At 35.4% G+C, this 22,754-nt stretch overlaps 2 protein-coding genes across 7 annotated transcripts; both read left to right on the top strand.

Moving 5' to 3' along the window:
* The first annotated feature begins 2,146 nt into the window (after window positions 1–2,146).
* SCC3 (sister-chromatid cohesion protein 3) lies at window positions 2,147–11,365 on the top strand. Of its 3 annotated transcripts, XR_009438959.2 has the most exons (23): window positions 2,147–2,401; window positions 2,497–2,719; window positions 4,005–4,117; window positions 4,361–4,453; window positions 4,640–4,803; window positions 4,895–5,131; window positions 5,262–5,406; window positions 5,510–5,688; window positions 5,804–5,949; window positions 6,035–6,162; window positions 7,029–7,202; window positions 7,497–7,658; window positions 7,749–7,949; window positions 8,029–8,166; window positions 8,269–8,472; window positions 8,595–8,739; window positions 8,968–9,074; window positions 9,220–9,357; window positions 9,882–10,147; window positions 10,271–10,395; window positions 10,749–11,045; window positions 11,145–11,209; window positions 11,298–11,365. XR_009438959.2 is itself a non-coding variant. In XM_059581446.2 (22 exons), exons 1-21 carry the CDS (start codon window positions 2,357–2,359, stop codon window positions 10,997–10,999), a joined length of 3,384 nt encoding a protein of 1,127 aa, XP_059437429.2. In that variant the 5' UTR covers window positions 2,147–2,356; the 3' UTR covers window positions 11,000–11,018; window positions 11,145–11,365. The 3 variants fall into 3 exon arrangements, 2 of the variants coding, with proteins under 2 accessions (XP_059437429.2, XP_059437430.2); XM_059581446.2 differs by having other exon boundaries at window positions 10,749–11,018; window positions 11,145–11,365; XM_059581447.2 differs by having other exon boundaries at window positions 11,145–11,365.
* A 3,189-nt stretch (window positions 11,366–14,554) lies between these two features.
* Window positions 14,555–22,706, top strand: LOC132170245 (sequence-specific DNA binding transcription factor ATNDX). Of its 4 annotated transcripts, none has more exons than XM_059581146.2 (17): window positions 14,555–14,809; window positions 16,006–16,057; window positions 16,280–16,405; window positions 16,532–16,690; window positions 17,353–17,436; window positions 17,514–17,642; window positions 17,928–18,146; window positions 18,623–18,754; window positions 18,897–18,992; window positions 19,453–19,614; window positions 19,915–20,206; window positions 20,308–20,433; window positions 20,540–20,609; window positions 20,807–20,870; window positions 21,257–21,808; window positions 21,899–21,933; window positions 22,085–22,706. In XM_059581146.2, the coding sequence occupies exons 2-17, from the start codon at window positions 16,016–16,018 to the stop codon at window positions 22,587–22,589; spliced, it is 2,793 nt and encodes a 930-aa protein (XP_059437129.2). In that variant the 5' UTR covers window positions 14,555–14,809; window positions 16,006–16,015; the 3' UTR covers window positions 22,590–22,706. The 4 variants fall into 4 exon arrangements, with proteins under 4 accessions (XP_059437129.2, XP_059437127.2, XP_059437128.2 ...); XM_059581144.2 differs by having other exon boundaries at window positions 14,556–14,809; window positions 16,274–16,405; XM_059581145.2 differs by lacking the exon at window positions 14,555–14,809 and adding an exon at window positions 14,839–14,964 and having other exon boundaries at window positions 16,274–16,405.
* The last annotated feature ends 48 nt before the right edge of the window (window positions 22,707–22,754 follow it).

Raw genomic sequence — 22,754 nt, 5'->3', positions numbered from 1 at the left:
GATGACTGAGATTCTGAGCATATATGACGCGGCATCTGGGCAGAAATTAAACAAAGAGAAGACTTCAATTTTTTTTTTTTTTTTTTTTTTTTTTTTTTTTTTTTTTTTTTTCAGCCGGAACACTACAAATGAGGCCAAAAAAGAGATAGTTGAAGAGGCGGGGATTCCAGCCTCCCAGAGGTATGACAAGTACTTAGGAGCCTTGGTGGGCAAATCCAGAACTATCGCTTTTCATAATATTAAAGATAAGGTTTGGAAAAGATTGCAGGATTGAAAACTGAATTTCCTGTCCCAAGCAGGGAAAGAGATTTTATTGAAGGTGGTTATCCAGGCTATCCCCACATATAGTATGAGTGTTTTTCTTTTGCCAAAAGGGTTGTGTAAGGAGATTAATACACTTACGCAAAAATTTTGGTGGGGGTCAAAAGGAAAGCGAAAAAATGATCCATTGGATGAGTTGGGCCCGCATGGGAGTGTCAAAACAGAGAGGTGGTATGGGTTTTCGTGATCTACCAAGCTTCAACAAAGCACTACTAGCGAAGCAAAGTTGGAGATTATTGCAATTCCCGAATTGCTTGACAGCCCAAATAATTAAAGCTAAATACTACCCTGGGTCAAATTTTATGGAGGCAAGTCTAGGGTCAAAACCAACTTTTGCTTGGCGAAGCATCTTTGAAGCGAGGGATCTGCTCCAAGAAGGTTTGATTTGAAGAATTGGCAATGGCACCATGTCAGAATTTGGGGGGATAGGTGGATTCCAAACCCAATTACATACACGATTCAATCTCCACCTAAGAAACTTGATCCATGTGCTATGGTCAGGGAATTGATTGACCCAAGCACGGGCTGGTGGAAACAAAATCTGCTTCGGGAACTCTTTACACAGGAAGAATTGTTGGCCATTAATTCTATACCAATCAGTGCAACCACACAACAAGACACTCAAATATGGAGGTGCACCAATACAGGGAGCTTCACTGTAAAGAGTGCCTACCATTTGGCCAAGGAGATGGATGCAAAGATATGGTTTAGACGGAACAGTGTTGTCCATAGAGACGAATTTTCACATCCAAACAGAATTATTTTGGAAGTGGAGAGCCTTACAGAGGAGTTTAAACGACTTTTTGAAGCTGCCCATTCACGCATGGCTGGCAACACTCTCCCATCAGAAGTAACCTAGACGAGACCGCCCCTGGGGTGGTGGAAAATCAACTGGGATTTTGCTATCGATAAGGCCCAATGTCGAACAGGGATGGGGATGCTAGTAAGGGACCATACGGGAACAGTTATAGCAGCCAAGTGTCTCTCCCGTGCAGGTAATTTAGATCCTATGACTGGGGAAGCTTTGGCATCTCTTCATGCAATACGTTGGTGCCAAGAATTAGGGAGACAAGCTATTATCTTAGAAGGGGACACGAAGCAGGTAGTGGACGCGATTAATTCCGAAGTTAACAATGGAAGTAGACTTGGTCACATTGTAGAGGATATTCGCCAATTTCTAAAAACGTTCCCAAGGTGGCGCTGTGCTTTTGTAACTCTGGAATGCAAATACTGCGGCTCATGGATTAGCTAAAGGGGCAACAAAACTTGTCCTGGATAGGGAATGGAAGGGGGAAACCTCGGACTATATCTGTGATATTATTGAGATTTAGAAAATTACTCTATCTCACTATTAATTTATGAAAGTCTCAAATTTTCTTCCAAAAAAAAAAAATTGGATTATTAAATTACCCAAAATAATATAGGGCAACACCAACTTATTGAATTATAAAAACACCCTTAATTTCTTAAAATTAAATATTAATAAAGCTAAATTAAAATAAAAGTTCATGTGTCAACCTTTACATTAAATTTTGCTACTGAAAAGAGTAGTAGAGACAAAAATAGTAATACGCGTTGTCAGATATCGTGAAGCGGAATTTACTAATTTGAATACTTATTCCCTTGTGGACCTTTAAAAAAAAATGAAAACTGAATCAAATTTTTTTAATTTATATATTAATATGTTGGACAAAATAAGAAATTTTAAAAAAGAAAAAAAAAAAGTCGTTAAGACTATGTATTTGAATCTTTCCACGCAAGCAGCAATTTGCAATAACGGAAAACGAGAGAATTAATTCAGTGCAGCGCTCAAGTACACAATACCGATCCATCAGTTAGCTGATAGATCTCGTGGCCATGGATCCCAAGCTTTCCATTTGGCGGGAGATTTCCCCTTCAGACTCTTTCTAATTTCACATCTAGGGCTAAATCCACGCTCAGCCCCAACCCTTTCTCTCTCTCTCTCTCTCTGTTTTGTTTGTGTGTAAATTTCTAGGGCTAATCTTCTGCTCACACGAACGCTTCAAAAACAGTCATGGAGGACCTTCCTCCACCTTCCGAAACCTCCGCGCCGCGCCCCGTGAGTTTCATTTCCACTTATCTCCCTCTCTATGTTATGCAATTTGGCCTAATTTCACCCCCCCCCCCCCCCCCCCTTTTTTTTTTTGAGTGAAGCAGAAGAGGACTAGGGTTCAGGCTCAGACTAGCGAGAACCAAGCTAGTAAGGCGAATGGTGCTGGTGCCGAGAACCGTGAGCGGACCAGCGAAGCAAGTGACCAGACGGGCCGGGAGAGTTCGCCGGACGATTTCGAAGAGGCCCGTCCTGGGGCTAAGCGAAATCGTGCCTATGAAGGAACTTCGGGCTCGGCTCACAAAGCCACCGACCAGAGCTTGATTGGTAAAAGTCATACGAAATTGTAATTTTGAGAATTTATAGATACGTACGCTCATAGTTTTGGTTTATCTATATTGCTGCTGCTGGAAATGATGTACGGTTCGGATTAGAGATACTTATGTAGAAACAGTAGAATTATCATCTTGAATTATTGCAATTCAGTTATTGCAATTTTTATTTTTGGTTCCTATGCAATGCCAGCTTTTAGTGTATAGGAATTTACGTGTAGTCATTAGAACTAATTTAAATGAAAATGGTTCAAGTTGCAAGTTGTTTTTTGTTAAGTATAGTGTTATTGAGACTCCAGTTAGTCAGATAGACGTGCATTAATAGACCATGGAAGATCATTGAAGAGGAATAATTTGGAATTATATTTTCTGCAATAATTGTGACATTTTATCAGTAGGGTCATTACTCAGTGCTAGTCCCACTTAAGTGGGTCTTGAGTGGGGTGGTCTGGATAGAGTCCTACCCTTTTGCATTTTTTTTTTGCTTGAAGTGGCCGCTCTCAAGACTTGAAGTTGAACGCCTGTGCTTCACAGTCTGAGATTTGTTTTGACATGGTAACCTATATGGTGAAAATGTGGATGAACTTCTAATGAAAAGCTTGATTCTATGGGTTTATAATGATAACTGTGCTCCGATTTGGATACATACAAATTATGTAATCCCTAGATATCCGTCTTTGTTGATTATAGCATTTGAAATGTATGCGTGATTCCATCATACCTTTACCAGTCCCATGCATTAAACTTTATTTATTGCTTTATATCAAAATTGTATATCATCAGGGGCCATTGCTTGTTTTATTGAACTGATGTGTGCTTCAACTTTCAATTTTTTGATAAATAATCGAAATATTATTAAAAGCGTAAGGCGCCACCATGTACACAGAGAGTATACAAGAGAAGCCATCTAGTAATTAGAAGCAAAAAGAACAAGAAATTCAAGATAACTAATAACTAATCACTAAAGGAGAAATATAAGCAGCTGTCCAGAAATACAAAGTGTTGAAGAAAAAAGATTTCAACTCCACGTCCTCTTGCGGTTCTCGAAACATCTATCATTATTTTTCCCCCAAAGACACGACAAAAGGCACAAAGGCACCATCTTGTGTTCATGTATATTCGGCTCTTGTATCTGTTTCTCTCAAACCCTTTCTAAACTTGATTTTGGTTCTTGTTTTATAATCAGTTTCTGTTATGTATTTTACTAAGAGCTTCTTCTTTTGGGACCTGGTTTATGCATGTTTACAAGGTTAGTTAATTTGGTGTATGGTTTTATGCAGAGGTCATCAAAAGTAATGGGAAACTTATTCCTCAAGTGGTCAAACTTTGGGTTGAGCGATATGAAAAGGATCGAAAACCTGCAATGGTTGAACTCTTGACGATTCTGTTTGAGGTAATCTGAAGCTTTCTTTAAGAAACTTTGTGAGTGAAAGGAGAAATAATTTGAGTGTTATATTTTCAAACCATATGAGAATCAAAGGCTGAAAGAAGATCTTCAGCGAAATTTAAAACAGTGAAGTGTGTTGGAACTTTCTAATTCATTAGGGAGGATCTTTAACTTTTTAATGCTAACTTACTACTTGATTGTTGACTAACAAATTTTGGTCTTGTGACTGATGAAATTTAACTTTTACAGGCATGTGGAGCTAAGTATTATATCAAAGGAGACTTCCTTGATGAGACAGATGTTGATGATGTTGTGGTTGCTCTTGTCAATCTTGCTAGAAGAGTATCCTAACCTACTGCATTATTACTATTGTTTCTAGTTTCCATTTTATACTTTTTTTTCCATTTTTTTATATCTTTCAACCACTGTTCCTAGAATTTTAATGTGATAAGCAAATGGTATAATTATCTAATGTTCATGCATCGAGATCTTTTGCCCATTGTTTTGGCTTGACTGATTGGAATTTAGGGAGAAGTTGAAGATTATCAAAATTCAAAAAAGAAGGATTTTAAGAACTTCAAAGATAATCTTGAATCATTCTGGGACACTTTGGTTCGTGAGTGTCAACATGGGCCGTTATTTGATCAGGTTTTGTTTGACAAGTGCATGGACTATATAATTGCACTATCTTGGTTAGTTCTCAACAACTTCAAAGTTTTGAGTTTGTGGTTAAATTGTTGAAGTAGCTCACTCTAGTGTTTTCCTGGTTCCCATTCTACGTAGCACTCCTCCAAGAGTTTACCGTCAAGTTGCTTCATTGATGGGCCTCCAACTTGTCACATCCTTCATAACTGTTGCTAAAATGCTTGGTGCACAGCGTGAAACTACTCGTAGACAGTTGGATGCTGAAAAGAAGAAACGAACTGAGGGCCCTCGTGTGGAGTCACTAAATAAAAGATTCTCAACGACTCATGAAAAAATTACAGTGTTAGAGGAGATGATGCGCAAGATATTTACAGGGTAGGATATACTCAATATAATCGATTCATAAGAAATAAAAAGGATTTGAATCTATAAAATCTGTTTTATCCACAAAATTCTAGATATTGTAAAAGACTTCCTAACATATTTATTGTGTTGCTTTTGCTAGGTTATTTGTCCATCGTTACAGAGACATTGACCCAAACATTCGAACATCATGCATACAGTCACTTGGTGCATGGGTTTTGTCATACCCTTCTCTGTTCTTGCAGGATTTGTATTTAAAGTATCTTGGGTGGACACTAAATGACAAAGTAAGTTAAAAGTTGTAGATTGATTACAAAGTAATTTTTTTTATTGCTCCTCATGTGCCAGATAAATCTAACTTAGCTCTCTTTTATCTTATTTCATCTGAAGAATGCTGGTGTAAGAAGAGCTTCTATCATTGCATTGCAAACTCTTTATGAAGTGGATGATAATGTGCCTACTCTTGGTTTATTTACTGAAAGATTTTCAAACCGGATGATCGAGCTTGCTGATGACATTGATGTTTCTGTGGCTGTCTGTGCCATAGGACTTGTAAAACAACTACTAAGGTGAATGCTAATTGATTACCTTTTGGAGAATTCAATGTTACCAATAAGCTACATTTTCCTTAGTGACTGTTTATGCAAGAATTGTGCACTGAAAATTGGCTGTGGTCTGCTGCAGACACCAACTTATACCTGATGATGACTTGGGTCCTTTATATGATTTACTGATTGATGATCCACCAGAAATTAGGCATGCCATAGGAGCATTAGTTTATGATCACCTGATTGCTCAAAAGTTCAATACCTCCCAGTCTGGCACAAAAGGTTTTACTCTTGACTCTATAGTGCTATGTGCATGTTGTGATTCTCTCTGCCAAAGTACTCATGATCATTGCAATATTCTTTCTAGGCGATGAAAGCAGTTCTTCAGAGGTCCATCTTGGCAGAATGTTGCAAATATTGAGAGAGTTTTCAACGGATCCAATATTAAGTGTCTATGTCATTGATGATGTTTGGGAGTACATGAAGGCTATGAAGGTACGTTGTTATGACATTCTGAATTGTAGGCTACATAGGAGGACTAGGTGGTAGAGACGATGATTGGACAACTTGAATGAGGGGGAGGATTGGCTGACTTCTTGACATGCAGTTGGGTGGGCATTGATATTTCTATTCTGTCATGGTTGCACTTTGATCCCAAACTAATTATACATCGCATTAATATAATGAAGTTGGATTAAAATTTTATTGTGAAGATTAAAACCAAGCTTCTTTTTACTTGTAAACAAAAAAACCAAGCTTCTGTTTATTTTTTTTCATGTACAACCATGCGATGGAGAATAATATTGCATGATGACAATTTGAGGCAAAAGTGTAAATAGCTCTAATATATTTTGTTTTTATTTTCTTTTGCTTTGTCATTTTTTTTAAATTCTCTTTTGATGCTGTAACTTTATATTGGTTAAAAAGTCATTTATCCGTGGATGAGTTATATCAAGTTTAAATTTCTATATTTGTGATTGAATCATTAGGAAACACAAAGTAAACTGGATATGCAGGAAGGTATAACCTCTAGCCCAACCAGCTGGTCCAACTGGATCTGGAGCAACTTGACCTGGTCAACTTTTATTTTTATTGGGTTTGGGTTTTGGGTTATGGGCAATGTGCTAAACTGGGGTTGGGTTCACCTTCAAGCTGAACATACTTGCTATAGTATTGTCCCTCTTGAAGCTACAATAAATTTCTGAAGAGTTGAAATTTTTTGTACTTCGAGAAAATACTATTGTGATGTGATATATAAGAAACAAGATTAGCATTATAATGAAATATTCTACTAATATAAACTTTCTGTGGAGTAATTCTAGTTTGCTACTTTAAGATTGTATTTCATATTTCACTTGTAGGATTGGAAGTGTATTATCTCCATGCTCTTGGATGAGAATCCATTGATTGAGCTTACTGATGAGGATGCGACAAACTTGGTACGGCTTCTTTGTGCATCTGTCAAAAAGGCTGTTGGAGAGAGGATTGTTCCTGCCACTGACAATCGCAAGCAATATTACGCTAAAGCTCAAAAAGTGTGTAATTCCTTGCTTATGCTTTTTCTTCATGCTTTGCTCAAATAACTTTAAGCTGCCATGTAGTTTTTTTTTTTTTTTTAATCATATTGTCAGTTCTTAAATGTTTTCTGGTCTATAGTAGAATCTAGAGTGTTTGGTGTAAAATATCAATTTTTTTGTATGATTAGTTGTTATTAAGTAAACTACATTGATTTTCTTTCAGAAATTTGATTCAAGAGAATGATTATCCAGTTGATACAACTCGTTATATATTTGGGCCTAGTTCTCAATTCCTTCTGTTCCAAATGTCAGGAAATATTTGAAAACAACAGACGAGATATAACTGTTGCCATGATGAAGAACTATCCATTGCTATTACGCAAATTCATGGCAGATAAAGCGAAAGTGCCATTACTAGTTGAGATTATTTTGTATACCAACCTTGAGCTTTATTCCTTGAAGAGGCAGGAGCAGGTGGGTCACAGAATTTCTTGTCCCTGCAGGTCATTTAATATTGTTTGCAACTTAAACTCAACGTGAATGCTTACCTCCTCTACCTTTCAGAATTTTAAAAATGTCCTACTGCTTATGAAAGAGGCATTTTTTAAGCATGGTGAGAAGGAGGCACTGAGATCCTGTGTCAGGGCTATAAACTTTTGTTCAACTGAGAGCCAAGGGGAGCTGCAGGATTTTGCCCGTAATAAATTAAAGGAACTTGAGGATGAACTTACTGCTAAACTTAAAGCTGCAATCAAAGACGTAGTGGTATATTTCAATAATAACCTTGCTTTTTTCTTTGCTTGTGGGTCACATGGATAAAGTCTGACATGTTTTAGCCCTGCAGGATGGTGATGATGAATATTCTCTCCTTGTGAATTTGAAAAGGTTGTATGAGCTTCAATTGTCAAGGGCTGTGCCTATGGAGAGCTCATATGGAGACATAGTCATGGTTCTCAGTAGATTTAGAAATTTGGAAGATGAGGTGTGTCAAATGAAGTAGCTTGCATAAAAGTCAGACATTTGTTTCTCCTACTTATTTTGTTGCATTTATATATATATTCATTTGCTGATCATGCTGGTTCAGGTTGTCAGTTTTCTTCTTCTGAACATGTATTTGCATTTGGCGTGGTGTCTGCACTCCATCGTAAATAGTGAAACCGTCTCTGAAGCATCTTTATCTTCTCTACTATCTAAACGCAATACCTTTTTTGAGCAACTTGAGTACTTTCTCAACACCTTGACTGATGTGGAGGAAGTGGGTAAACGTGGAAATCAGCTAGCTTGTAGGGTGAGCATTTTTTTGCCTTGATTTTATTAAACTTCAATCACAAGCACACAGTTGAAATATTTTACACAGGATCTTTTGTGAAACCCCAATTCTGGTCTAATAAATTATATGCTGTGCGCAAGGTTTGTACTATACTTGCCGAAGCATGGTTTTTGTTCAGAAGGACAAATTATTCTTCAACGAAATTGGAAAGATTAGGATATTGTCCGGAGAAATCTATTCTTGAGAAGTTCTGGAAACTTTGTGAACAACAGCTCCATATTTCAGGTGATTCAACATTTTTACTTCCTGTCCTGCTTGAAGTATGGTATTAGAATTTGATACTCATTGACTACTATCTCTTATTCATGTTTGAGTTCTTGACTTAACTTTGGTTATGAACTTCATATTTTGATTGGGGTTGATACTTGAAGACATGATTGCCACTTTTCTTGCAATAATTTTTTCGGATTTCCATTAGAAATCTAAATTCATCTTTCTCCATGTTTGTCACAGATGAGACAGAAGATGAAGATGTGAACAAAGAGTATATTGAGGAGACAAATAGAGATGCAGTCATGATTGCTGCTGCAAAGTTGGTTGCTAGTGATGCAGTTCCTAAGGTGAACATAGTTCTATTTGTGTATTTTAATTCTGATTATTTGTCACTTTTTCTGGTAAAAACCTGTTGAGGATCCTTCTGAGCATTTATGATCTATTAGTATGATTGTTATCTGTTTGATCAGAAATTGCCAATTATTAATGCAGGAGTATCTTGGTCCTGAGATTATTTCTCATTTCGTGATGCATGGAGCAGGTGTGGCAGAGATTGTTAAGAATTTAATCACTGTTCTAAAGAAAAAAGATGATGATCTTTCCAATATCTTCCTTGAAGCTCTGAAAAGGGTGAGACTCATGACTGTGGGATTGATGAATTTTATCTAGTCAAAGATGCTGACAGTTATATGCTAATTTACAGATGGTCTTAATGTACTTGGTGAATAAAGGAATTTTTTTTTTTTTTTGGTTATTTTCTTGCGTTTCTTCACATGTTGATGCCTAAATTTAATGATATGCATTGAGAAAAGAAAAAAAAAAGAAATTTAATGTTTCGTATGATATTTCTAATTTTACCTTGTTTTTATTGATTGAACTTGCCTTTCGGATACTTTAGCTTTGAAGTTTTTATTTTTCAATTTTTTTAATTGTAATTTTCAGTTTTTCACTATATGTTTGTATTGCGATTTAAGTAAAATCACGAGGAAACTTTACCTAGTGTCACAAGTCCCTCTGGACTTCATGCCTTGACGTATGGATAACTGTCTTGGGGAGTTTGTTGGCTTGAAGAAGGCACAGTGTTCCTCTTAGTCTATTTTTGTTTTCATTTAATTTACGTACTATATAAAGTGTCATATTCTGGATATGTACAGGCCTACCATCGACATATGGTGGAACTTTCCACAAGTGACGTTGACCCCTTGACTAGCAAGTCTTTCCTCGAATGTAAAGATCTTGGTACTAGGCTTTCTGGAACTTTCATGGGTGCTGCTCGGAACAAGCACAGATCGGACATCTTAAAAATTGTCAAGGATGGTCTTGATTATGCTTTTGTAGATGCTCCAAGGCAGTTGTCATTTTTGGAAGGTGCTGTGCTCCATTTTGTATCCAAACTTCCTACATCCGATGTGCTTGACATGTAAGAGTGTTTTTTTTGAATGTTGGCGTCTACATTAATTTCAATGCAAACTTTCAAATATGGCACACTTAATTGCAACCTGCACTTCCAATGTGGCACACTTTAACACTAATTGCTATGCAGTATAAAGGATGTCCAAAAACGTACAGAGAATGTAAATACAGATGAAGATCCCAGTGGCTGGCGCCCCTATCACATGTTTGTCGACACGTTGCGTGAGAAGTATGCAAAGAATGAAGGTTTTCAAGGTACCTCTGTAATCTACTTTCACGATTTAAAGTGGGAAACTTGTATCGAGCATTTTTTGCTTCATACTCAATATCTGTTCTTAGTTTCAAATGCTTTCCTTTTTGGTAAAATATAAGGAACTTGTTACACAATTTTCTTGTTTAACAGCCTGTTAAGGCTTAAGCATTTGAAGCTTGTGCCACGCGTGGTCAAATTCTTGTGAGGCTTATTTATTTTCAAATTATTTTTTACTAGCGTGTTCACTCAATCACAAAATCATTTAAATATCGCTTTTCACATACATTACCATCCTAAAATTGAATATGGGACTTCTGACTATAACATGAGGACTAATATAGTCAGTTATTAGCAGATGAGAAAGAAGGAGCAGTCGTAAGACGCAGGGGTCGTCCTCGTAAGCGGCGTAACATAGAGGGAAAGAGACTATTTGATGGGCACGGTTCCAGTGACGAAGAGGATTCAATTAGTGCATCGGACCGAGAAGAAGCTCAAGATGAAGATGAAGAGGAAGACGCTCCTTTGATTCGTTCGATTAGGCCTTCATCCAAGTTGAGATCATTGAGACTCTCAAGAGAGGAAAATAAAGGCCAGACAAGGACATGAGATTCCGGAAGAGCTACAGGTAATTTAGCCACATCTAGAACATCAGGTACAAAATAAATTTATTCGCCGCCAAGTGTTTTGGAGCATTACCATATTTTCTCTAAATAATTATTCTGTTTGACTACTTGATCTTTTCATTGTGCAGGGGCCTCCATCTAGTGACTAAAAACTCAAGATTGCACCTTGTATATAAAGGGCATAGCACTGTAGGTATAAGTTGTAGAAAATAGTTTTGGAGCATTACCATATTTTCTCTCCTAGGTTTTGGTGATTTATTTTCTTGTTTTTGGGTGCTCAGGTTGGGCGGTCATGTACCAAGTGAAAAAAAATTGTTAACAATTCAAAGATCATTGCCTCGTTGCCGCATTTTTGTTTGTTTGTTTGTTTGTTTTTTTTGTTAGCATTTCTCTTTGAAGTATTATTGAAGGATAAAAAGAAACGATATTATATGCCACAAATTACGTAATTGAAGAAGACATGCTAGGATTTGATTTTCAAAACTCATAGTTTGATAAGTTGACTTATATTTTGTAATTCATGACATGTTGGTATGATATAAATTAAAATCCATGACACGCAGTGAGATAGGGCTTCATAAATGATATACAGTAATTTTCTTCTATATCGTCATCTAAAAGTATATATTAGTTGCCACTGGATAAATATAGTGCTATGTCCTTTAAAAAATTTTAAATTATTTGACATCATATTTATTGTTAATTGCAATAAAGCAAAATTTTGTCCAAGGGAATGTCTCCATTCATACGATGATTTTCTTGACTTGATATTTTTAAAGTAGATAAATGTTATTTTGCTTTTAGTTGACGTGGCATGTTTAATTCACTCCTGGGTTTTTTTTTCCTTTCTTAATTAAGATCGATATAAGGGTGAATTAAGCATGTCACGTTAGCTGAATATGTTAGAAGAATGCAAAATGACATTTCTCATTGAAGTATTATTGAAGGATAAACAAGAAACAACATTATATTCCACAAATGACGTAATCAAAGTATATGGGAAAGACATGCTAGGATTTGATATTCATAACTCATATTTTGGTAAGTTATACTTTGTAACTCATGACACGGTGGTAAGATATACATAGAATTCACAACATGTGGTGAGATAGGGCTTCATAAATTATATATATTTTTTAATTTTCTTCTATATCGTCATCTAAAAGTATATATAGGTTGTCACATGACAAATATATTGGTACATCCTTTAAAAAAATTCAATTTACGTAACACTATATATATTGTTAGATATAATAAAACAAATTTAATTTACATAACACCATATATATATATATTGTTAGATATAATAAAACAAACTTTTGATTTTGATGATTTCTCTCTCTTTTTTCTTTTTTCATTTTTTCATATATATATATATATATATATATATATATATGGTGTCACGTGAAGATTTATATGGTGTCACGTAAATTAAATCTTCCTTATATGCAAGTGAATGTTTCCATTCATAGGATGATTTAGACAATGGTAAAAACATGTTTTTCTATTTTTTTTTAATTTTATTTTTTTATTTGTATGGAATTAGCATGATTAATAAATCAAACAAGGTCCATCAAAAATAAATAAATAAATCAAACAAGGCGTACACATTTTTACCCCAAATATTAATTCATACAAAAGAAATTGAATAATAATATTCTCCAATAAAAGGCATTATTAATTCTTAACTCAATATTATTAAAGGATAAACAAGAAACGACACTAGATGCCATAAATGATGTAATTAAAGTATACGTGGAAGACATGCTGGAATTTGATTTTCAAAACTCATATTTTGGTAAGTTATATTTTGTAACTCATGACACGTTAGTACGACATACATAAAATCTCTGACACGCGGTAAGATTGGGCACCATTAAATGATATATATATATTTTTTATAATTTTTCTTTCATGCCAGTCTCATAATTGAAGAGTTGTATGAAGCTTTTTAGAAAATCCCAAATTGAATTTCGAAGCCAGTGATCTAGCTGTAGACCTAAAAGAGAGAAGAGATTTAATATGGGAAATTAGTTCAAATATCACCATGAAGTTCAGAAAACATCCATCAAATTTGCCAAACTATCCTACAAATCAAGAAGGGAGAGAAATTTGGCAAAAAACTTCCAAAGCAATTCCAAGGTGGAGTATCATGATCATTTGCATAATTAATTTAGTTGTTTATGAGTTTAATATTTTTTGGATGATTTTTTTTTAAAATTTTTTTTAATTTATTATATATATATATATGATTTCTTACACCCCTTTTGTTTTGAGAGAAAATAGGAAAATATGGTCTTATTTTATTTGATGATTCATTGATACTGCTACATTTGTTTAAATAAAATCTAATCAATAAGAAATAAATTTGGGAATAAAATCAGATTAATTGAATAAAAGTTTCTTCTTCAACACCCCCTTCAAACTGCGACGAAAATGTCTCGCATGCAAGCTTGCACAAATGAAACAACATATATTATGTTTTATTTTTATTATTTTTTATTATTATTATTATTATTTATAATATCTTATCTTAATGATTTCTTACACCCATTTTGTAGTGAGTGTGTGTGGGGGCAATTCTAACCAATATATTCCTGTTTAAATAATGATTGTGGTGATTAGGACAAAGGAGTTTTACTTGCTTTGAGTGAAAAACATTAATGAAAATTTCAAATAGGAAAAAATAGATGGCAACATATTGGCGGGAAAAAGCTATTTAGTAAACTGTTATACGACTGTTATACAATTACATAATGTGATAGTAAAAATCAGAAGAAATACTACTGTTTCTCCTAGTGTTCTCCTGATCTTACGTGAATATTGTTTTCTAAAAAAAAAAAAAAAAAAAGAGATCAATAAGGTAAGTTTTTTTCTTCTTTTTAAGAAACAATATTCACCTAGAATCAAAAGAACACCAAAATAACACTAGGACATTCCTCAAAAAATCACTTATTAGATCACACTCATATATAAAAAAAAATAAAATAATTTTTACAGTCACGTCATCTCAATTTTAATTATTTTTTTTTTCCCTCGAAAGCATCTCTCCAATCTATTATTTTGCAAAATATCCCCAATATTTTTTTCAATGAAAGTCAGAACCAGGTACAATTGCAAGTGCCTAGTTGTACTTTGCAGAGTTTATCTCCATAAAGCTTTTTTTTTTTTTTTTTCTTTGTTGGGGGGGCTTAAATTCATAAAGCACTTGCATGTGGATAGATGACGTCTGTATGGTGTTATGGTTTGACCTAGGTGGGATTCTAATTTCTACATGCAGCGCCAACAGAGTGAGATCCATGGACCCATGACTCAATATGGATAACGATGAGAGCAACTCCCCTTAATCTCTAATTACTTTTACTATTAATTTATGGACAAAATTCAATAATCTAGAAAAAAAAAATTCATTTAGATTTATTTTTTCAATCTAAAAGTAGGATATACAGCATGATGTTATAGAATCATAAGTCATAACTCTGTTACCCTATTGACTTATTTTATACGTATTGAAATATACAATCTTGATGAACATTGGGTAAATCACCATTATGCGAATAATTGCGTGCATAATGTAATTAGGTGAAAAGAAAAGAATTAGACGCAACACATTTATTTATTTATTATAAACAAACGCGGCCTTAATCTAGACCATTTTGGAGACCCGGTCCTCGGTGGTGAATACAAGCTCAAAAACACCCGCGAATTTATCGTTTTTTTCCTATTTTTTGTCTTTATTTTTTTGGGGTGTTTTATAAATCTCTTCCTTGACGCTCATCGATACAGTTCTCAGGTCAGCTTTCTGTGTTTGAATATATATAGCTATTCAAGCTTGTGCTCTTCCATTTGTTACTGTGCGGTTAATACAGTGGTGTCTGAAAGCCTTTGCATTTATAGGGTTTTAACGTTCAATTCACGTGGCTTTCTCAAGAACTAGGGTTTTCTGATGTGGGTTTTTGATGGTTTTTCTGCCTTGTATTTCTTTTTGGTTATGCAATGTGATATTTTCTGTATTTCTGAGTTCAAATGTATTTTGCTGAGTTAAGTTTTGCATTCTGCTCCAAATTGAGTCAAACTTATGTGTTGCATTTCAGAATTCTTGAGTAACTAATCTATATTGGCAAGAGCTTAAAGATTGTTCTTTATTGATTAATGGTTTCCTGGAACTTTGTATAAAGGAAATATTTTGAAATCTTTTATTGGGCAATGCTTTCTTGGAAATAAATGAGTGATTTAGGACCTTCCGAGTGTTTGGTTTTCTTTGTTTCGCGTAAACCATTTCAATTCCAATATATATATATATATATATGCGTCTCTATGTGCATATGAGCGATAGAGCTACTTGCATTTCGACATGGTTGTTTGACATGAGATGCAATCTATGGCTGGGTGCCCGGTGGATGGATTTTGTGGAGTTTTTGTGTTTGACTGCCCATATGCATGTCAGAAATCCTTGGGTTACGGGGTGAATTGTTGGAAATCAAGGAACTTGGGAATATAATCAATTGTGGAACAACTTGGTGATCTTTAGTTTATGATATTGCTTTATCTAATATGCCACTTGCTGCAAAGTATCAGTATGGGATGCAAAACTGCAATATCACTATTTTTTAAGTGTTGAAGATTGAGGTTGGACAGCCATTGTGGACTCTGCTTACATATAGTAAAAATCTGATGTCTTCTATATAATATAATCAAAGTTCTATAATGGTTGACATACATCGTTTGATAATCGGAAGGAGTGTGAAATGCTTCTCCTACACATTATTATTATTATTTTTTGCGGTTGAAATTTCCATAAATATTAGCTTGTACTTGGTTCAATTCTCTGCACCTTTATCCCTTGGACTGGCTTCAACATGTTAAAACTCTAAGCCTTCCTGAAGAACACATTAGTAAACATTGTACGCCCCTTACCTCACATTGGTAATCATTTGCTCTGCCTCTCTTTTTATGTAATTTCTTTTTTTCTTTTTTCCTTGGCTTTAGATTTTCAAGAATGAGGCTTGCTATGGAAGAACCATCATGTAGTTATGCACAGGTATGTAATCTCAACTCAACTCGAACTTGGCAGCATAGTTTTTTTTATTTTTTATTTTATTATTATTATTATTATTATTATTATTTTCTCCAATTTCTTATTTCTTTCTGCAATCATCTATTTGATTTAGAGAAGTATTTTACTTAAAAAAAAAAAAAAAAAATTGGAATCTGTTATCCCCTGCCTCCACCTGAACATAGTTCAATTCATATGTAGGAACAGGTCATTGACTTAGTTTCAGCAGTAAAGGGGTTGCATGGGCTCAGCTCTCAGGAACTTCACAAGTTGTTGAGGGACTCTGAAAACTTCACTATTCACTACCTTAAAGAAAAGAAGTCAATGACTAAGGTCAGATGATGCATCATCATCATAAATGCATCAGTATCAGCATCATTGTTGCATTTGTCATCAATATGTAATCCTGTTCTTACCTTTTTATTAATGTGTCAGATTTTAAATTACGTTTTGTTTCAGATTGATATGGAAAAGCTTGCAGGATTTCTTCCCTTACACCTTATTGCAGTACTTATGTCATCTGACAGAGATGAGGCCCTATTCAGATACTTGTTATCCGGCATTCGTCTCTTGCATTCATTGTGTGATTTAGCACCTAGACACGTTAAACTTGAGCAGGTTTGTATAAAAATTCCTGCCAAATTTTGTCTTATTCTGTTTCTGTTATATTAATTGTGTTTGTTTTCTTATACATTGAGGACTTCACTCCTTTTGCTATTCTGTGATAGTTCTTGTGGTACTTTAAACCAAGGAAAATTGAATTGGGGGGGGGGGGGGGGGGGGGTGGAGGAAACAAAATAGGCCACGTGTCCAGGTGTAGAGGAGGACTTGCCACTATTTTAACTTTAATTAGTGAAAAGTAGCCTTCTTTTTTTCCTAATTTCGTGGACCGGATTCTGGTGTCTTGGTCATGCACAATCCTATTTTCATGCTCCTAACTGAATGTCTTCATTTTACACTTTCAAGGTGTTTGAAAACAGTTATTTGATTGGATATTTTACTGTTCTGGCCAAATGATTGTTTTAATAGGGGACAAACGTGAATGCCTTTTTCATTCTGGTCAATTGCATAAATTGTTCTTTAATCTGTTATTCACTTTAGTTATTCATGGACTCTTTGGGAACTATGGGGCTTTCATCTCTTTCTCTCCAATAGTTTGAGTATTTTGCCATGCCACTAGACCAGATGCTATTCTAAAGAATATAAACATTATAATATGTGGGACTGGGAGCACAACATAATATTATTTCCTGATTCTTATATTTGAATTATGGTTTCAGATTTTGCTAGATGATGTAAAAGTGTCAGAGCAGCTGCTTGACTTGGTGTTTTATTTGCTAATTGTTCTCAGTGGTTATAAGCAGGTTTCCCAAAATCCTCACTTCTGGGTTTTATCTACTGCGCTTTTTATTTTTTATTTAGACTTACCCTCATGATGCAGGAAACCCAAAAGTTTGGCACCTTGTCCCTTATGCATTCAGCATTGGTAGCATGCAGTCTATATCTATTGACAGGATGTATATCTTCACAGTGGCCAGATCTTGTTCATGTATTGCTTGCACACCCTAAGGTACAAATTAGCCCACATTGTTTGATTGAGCTGCTATTCATGGTAATAGGGTTCAGTTTAAGCAGTCTCTCTTCAAAGTTAGTCTTTTCATGTTCATGGATTTTTATTTTTATTTTTAATTAATTAATTAATTAATTTCTTTTTTTTTTTAGATAAGCTACGTTTTTACTATTTTTCAGACAATAATCTGTACTCTTTCTAGATTTCTTTTTCTCCTTCTCAGTTATTAAGTTCTGCAGGCATACACATATTTGCGGTCAGTGATCATGAAGCTTTCTGTGACAGGTAGACATGTTTATGGACGCTGCTTTTGGAGCAGTTCACGTAGCCATTAGGTATCTTGACATCAAGCTGTCAGCTCAACATCCTGATTTATGCATGAAACCAAGTCTGTCTGCTGAACAAATAATTAACTATCTCTGCCAGCAATGTGAGGCTTCGTTACAGTTTCTTCAGTCATTGTGCCAACAAAAAATGTTTCTGGAGCGCCTACTCAGGAATAAGGTTTCCAAGCCAGAACTCTCTTATTCTGTATGTTTGCATTGAAGCGATTTGTTAGGAGGCGTCTCTTATATGTTATATCAGTCACTGAAAGGGGAAAAAGATGGGGATTAGTTTTTATTGTTCTCAAAGCAGAAGCATAAGTGGCTTGGTAGATAGCCTTGTAGATATCACTATCTCTTAACTGCAATATTATGGTTTACAAAAAAGGGTAGGTAGGCAGGCAGTGGGCAAAACAGGGAGATTTAAAATGCAAATATTTTGATTTGGCTGACAAAATCATGGTTGAGAATGTAGCAATTATGAAAATAAAATAAAATTGAAGATCGTATAAGACATAGATGTTTGCATGGAAGATTATCTTGATGGATCCTCATGAAGTTATAGGCCTATTCTATTTTTGTTGATTTGGAAGACTCTGTAAGATTATTCACAGTTCTCCTTATTCTATCAAAAGTCTTGTTTTTGTATTATTTCAGGTACTATGTGAAAAGGGTGGTGTTCTGTTTCTGGCTCGAGCCATCTTGAAGTTAAATGTCACACCACCTTTTGTAGAGTCCTCCAGAGTTGTGGCCGCTGTATCTAGGCTGAAAGCTAAATTCCTATCAATTGTGAGTCCTCGGAATGAAAAGATTCTGTTAACTTCTACTCCGAGGCTTGAGCTTGTTTAGATTCTACTGCAGCTTCCTGTTGCATGATACCTCTCTAAACAAACCTCATTTATTGAACTAGTCACTGACTTCCTTTTTGCAGCTGTTGAATCTATGTGAAGCGGAAAGCGTCTCTTACCTGGATGAAGTTGCTAGATCACCAGGAAGTCTCAATTTGGCAAAGTCTGTAGCTTCAGAGGTTAGTTTCTGTCACATTATGAAAGTGGGTTATTTTTCTCATGGACCATCAAAACTGCTTGTAAAGGGGCTCGTTGGCTTAGTCTGCAGTGGCTAACCAATGGAACCAACCTTTTTTTAACTGTTTTTTTTTTTTTTGCTGAAGAATGCACTACAACAAAATTATTCTGATAACATGATTTATCATTTTCTTTCATAATTATCTCTGGGTACGGAGCATATCTGAGATCAGTTTTTTGAGTGCCAACCAAAAGATCGTAATTTGAGTAGCGACCAATTTTTATGTGCTCAACCCTCAGTGCTCTCATTTAATGGTAGTCTGCAAACTGCGTTTATGCAAGTGACACCAGTCCACTTTTTATTCTAGATCAGTCCACTGTTATTCTAGATACTCTTTTCTTAGAGTAAAGCCTGTTTTTAACTTTTGAGTGCTTTCTTTTAATATGGTTTTCATGATGTAGATTTTTGAGTTGTTGAAGATTGAGCTTGGTAAAGATCCCAAACATCTTGCTGCATTCTCTCACAGAAGTTATCCCATCGGGTTTTTGCAACTAAATGCGATGCGTCTGGCTGACATCTTCTCAGATGATTCAAACTTTCAATGTTACATTACAATATACTTTGTAAGCTATTGTTATCAATCTCCATAGTCTCAAGATACTTACTGTAGTACCATTATTATACTTTTGATGTGTTACTGCTGTAGCCTTTGATGGTACCTTTGTGCTTTGATTTGTTTGGAGATCATAGATGCTATACAATTGCTTGATTCATAAAAGATCACATATTTTACAAGATTTTTTTTTTTCTTGAAAGTTGTGAAGAGATTGTGTGAAAGGCATAGAGTGCACATGTGTGTATTTTCCTTGAGAGCATTTCTGTTCTAATGGTTTTATGACTATATCTTTTCTATGTCCCTCCAGACCGAAGTTCTGACTGCAATATTGTCACTTCCTCGTGAAGATTTTATATCCAGTTGGTGTTCTTCTGATCCCCCAGTCAGAGAAGATGATTCTACTCTTGAGTATGATTCATTTGCAGCAGCTGGATGGGTTTTGGATAGTGTTGCATCATTGGACCAACCAAATGAAACAAATTTGGAATTTAATTTAATTCCCAATGCCTTACCTCGGGCTTCTTATGCACATCAGAGAACATCATTATTTGTCAAAATAATTGCAAATCTTCATTGTTTTAATCCCACTATTTGTGAAGGTATTCTGTACCTATGACTTCACAAAATTTCATGACAAATTTTAGCAGTATGTGTCAGTTGTTTCTTGATTACATTAATCAAACTTTATCTTTAACCACAGAGCAGGAGAGGAACCTCTTCCTTCACAAGTTTCTGGAGAACTTGCAAATGAATTTATCTAAATCATTGCCTGGGGTTTCCTTTACTTCTGATGCTCCAAAAGCTGCCAATGTTTGCAGGAACCTGCGTAATTATTGCTCTCCCTTCTTCTTCCTTTTTTTTTTTTTTTTTTTTTTCGTGTGGATGTAATTGCAAGTGTTACTTTATTTCTTATGGATGACTTGTTGGTGTAGGTTCGTTGTTAAGTCATGCAGAATCTTTAATTCCTAACTTTTTGATCGAGGACGATGTACAGCTCTTAAGGTTATTCAACCATAACCAAAGTTTTCTTTTCTCTCGACTTTTTTGTTAGATTAGCAAGATTTCATGTTATTAGTTCTGTTTATGTATCTGGGTGCACGTATGCTTAACATGCATCTATCATTTACATTGTAACATCTTCTGTTTGAGTTTACTAACTAAATTCATAGTTAATTTTGTTATTCTAATTTGTGTTGCAGGATGTTCTTTAACCAATTACAATCACTAACTCCTTCTGCTGAATATGAAGAAAACCGAGTGCAAGTAAAAGTTTTGTCCTTTAGTCCTTATTTTCACTTTGTTTCATTCTATTTTTTTCATTATGAAAATCCCTTTTCTTTTTTTTTTTTTTTCTTTATCAATATTTGAACATGTTAAAACCATGTCACTGGAGCAAATCCAGGAAACCAATTTGAGGGGTTATCTTGGGATAAGTTCTTTACTCAACATCAGCAAACATCATCATGGGAATGCTAGTTTATGCATTTTTATTGATTATAAAACTTGAATCTAGAATTGAACAACGTACATATGTCCTACAATTTCAGAATAACATAAATTAGCCAATTCTCACATTGGCATATTGAGTTCGATGATATAACGTGTTCTCAACATAGTGAACTAAGGATGTAAAGTTTGATTTCTGATAGGAAGCTCAGAGTCCGGAGGGATGCTCATCACTTCTACTGAGAGAAGAACCTCCAAATCTTAATGACAGACATGGTAACTTAAAGGAGGAAATCTGTGAGGATTACAGTTTTCGAGAAATGGACCAGTTTCATGTCAAAAGCAGACGTATGGATCATGGTGAGGATGTGATGATGCAAAATAGGGGGGAAGGTAAAGGTATATCTGGTACGAGAGCATTTGGAGGTTTGAGAGAAATCGATAGAGATGTTCAGAATGTTGAAACAAGTTGTTCAGATGCATGTTCCACTAGAGGAAAGAATGCTGTTGATCAAATGGACAATGGTGGGTTCCTGAGAAAGTATGAGCAGATAAAAGAAAGTGGACTTGAAGGAGATACAGAGGACAGAGAGGTTGAAACCATTCAGTGCGAAGAAAAGCAGCCAAGAAAACGGAAGCGAACTTTGATGAATGATAAACAGACGACTATGATTGAGAGGGCTCTCTTAGATGAACCTCATATGCAGAGAAATGCAGCTTTGATACAGTCATGGGCTAATAAATTAAGTCTTCATGTATGTCACATGCACCTCATTATATATAAATGATGTAATTTTAGTTTTGTTTTCCATTTGCGGCAATAACACATGAATTGTGTTTTCCAGGGTTCAAAGGTTACACCTGCACAGCTAAAAAACTGGTGAGGAGGAAGCCTTCATATCAGCACATATACGCGTGCATGCACACACCCGCCCACATATGACTTCAGTATCTATATCCTAGCACTTTAGGTATATATTTTCTGTCATTTAAAACCATTAAATATAATTTTATGTATTGTCAACAAACAGGCTGAACAATCGGAAAGTCAGGCTAGCCCGTGCCCGTGCAGCTAAGGCTGTTCGTACAGCACTAGAGGTTGAAAATGCTATTCCAGACCAGCAATGTGAGGCACCACCAGCGCCCAATGACTCACCTGAGAGTCCTGGTGAAGATTCTCTTGTCCCAAGAAAGGCCAGTCCAGATCCTGAAAGCTCCCTGAGAACTTCAGTTGTTGTTGGGCGTGCAGATGTTGTGGAGTGCAATCCAGGTCAGTATGTAATGTTTGTAGATGCGCGAGCACAGGAGATTGGTAGGGGAAAGGTTTATCAGGTACAGGGTGAATGGTTTGGATGGAACTTGAAGGAACTAAAAACATGTGTTCTGGATGTTTATGAGCTTAAGGTTGGAAAAGAGACGATTCTTCCTTACCATTCTGAGGCTGCAGGCATCTCATTTGAAGAGGCAGAAACAAATATTGGGGTAATGAGAGTGATGTGGGGTTTAAACAGAATATTCACTCTTCGGCCTCAATAAATGTACCCAATATATATATATATGCTTAAAAGAGTTTCTTCTTGTTACAAGCAAGCTGTAAATTGTACATCTTTTAGAGTCTAGCAAATAAGAAATCAAGAATAGGTTCATTTCAAATTCTTATTCTTTTGTTCAGTATTTTTCAGATAGGTCCAGTACACATAT

The sequence above is a fragment of the Corylus avellana genome, chromosome 1 (genome assembly GCF_965113065.1).
Source record: "Corylus avellana chromosome 1, dhCorAvel1.hap1.2, whole genome shotgun sequence".
Taxonomy (NCBI): Eukaryota; Viridiplantae; Streptophyta; class Magnoliopsida; order Fagales; family Betulaceae; genus Corylus; species Corylus avellana.
Note: the sequence above shows the minus strand (reverse complement) of the source record. Positions and strands in the feature narration are given on the sequence as shown.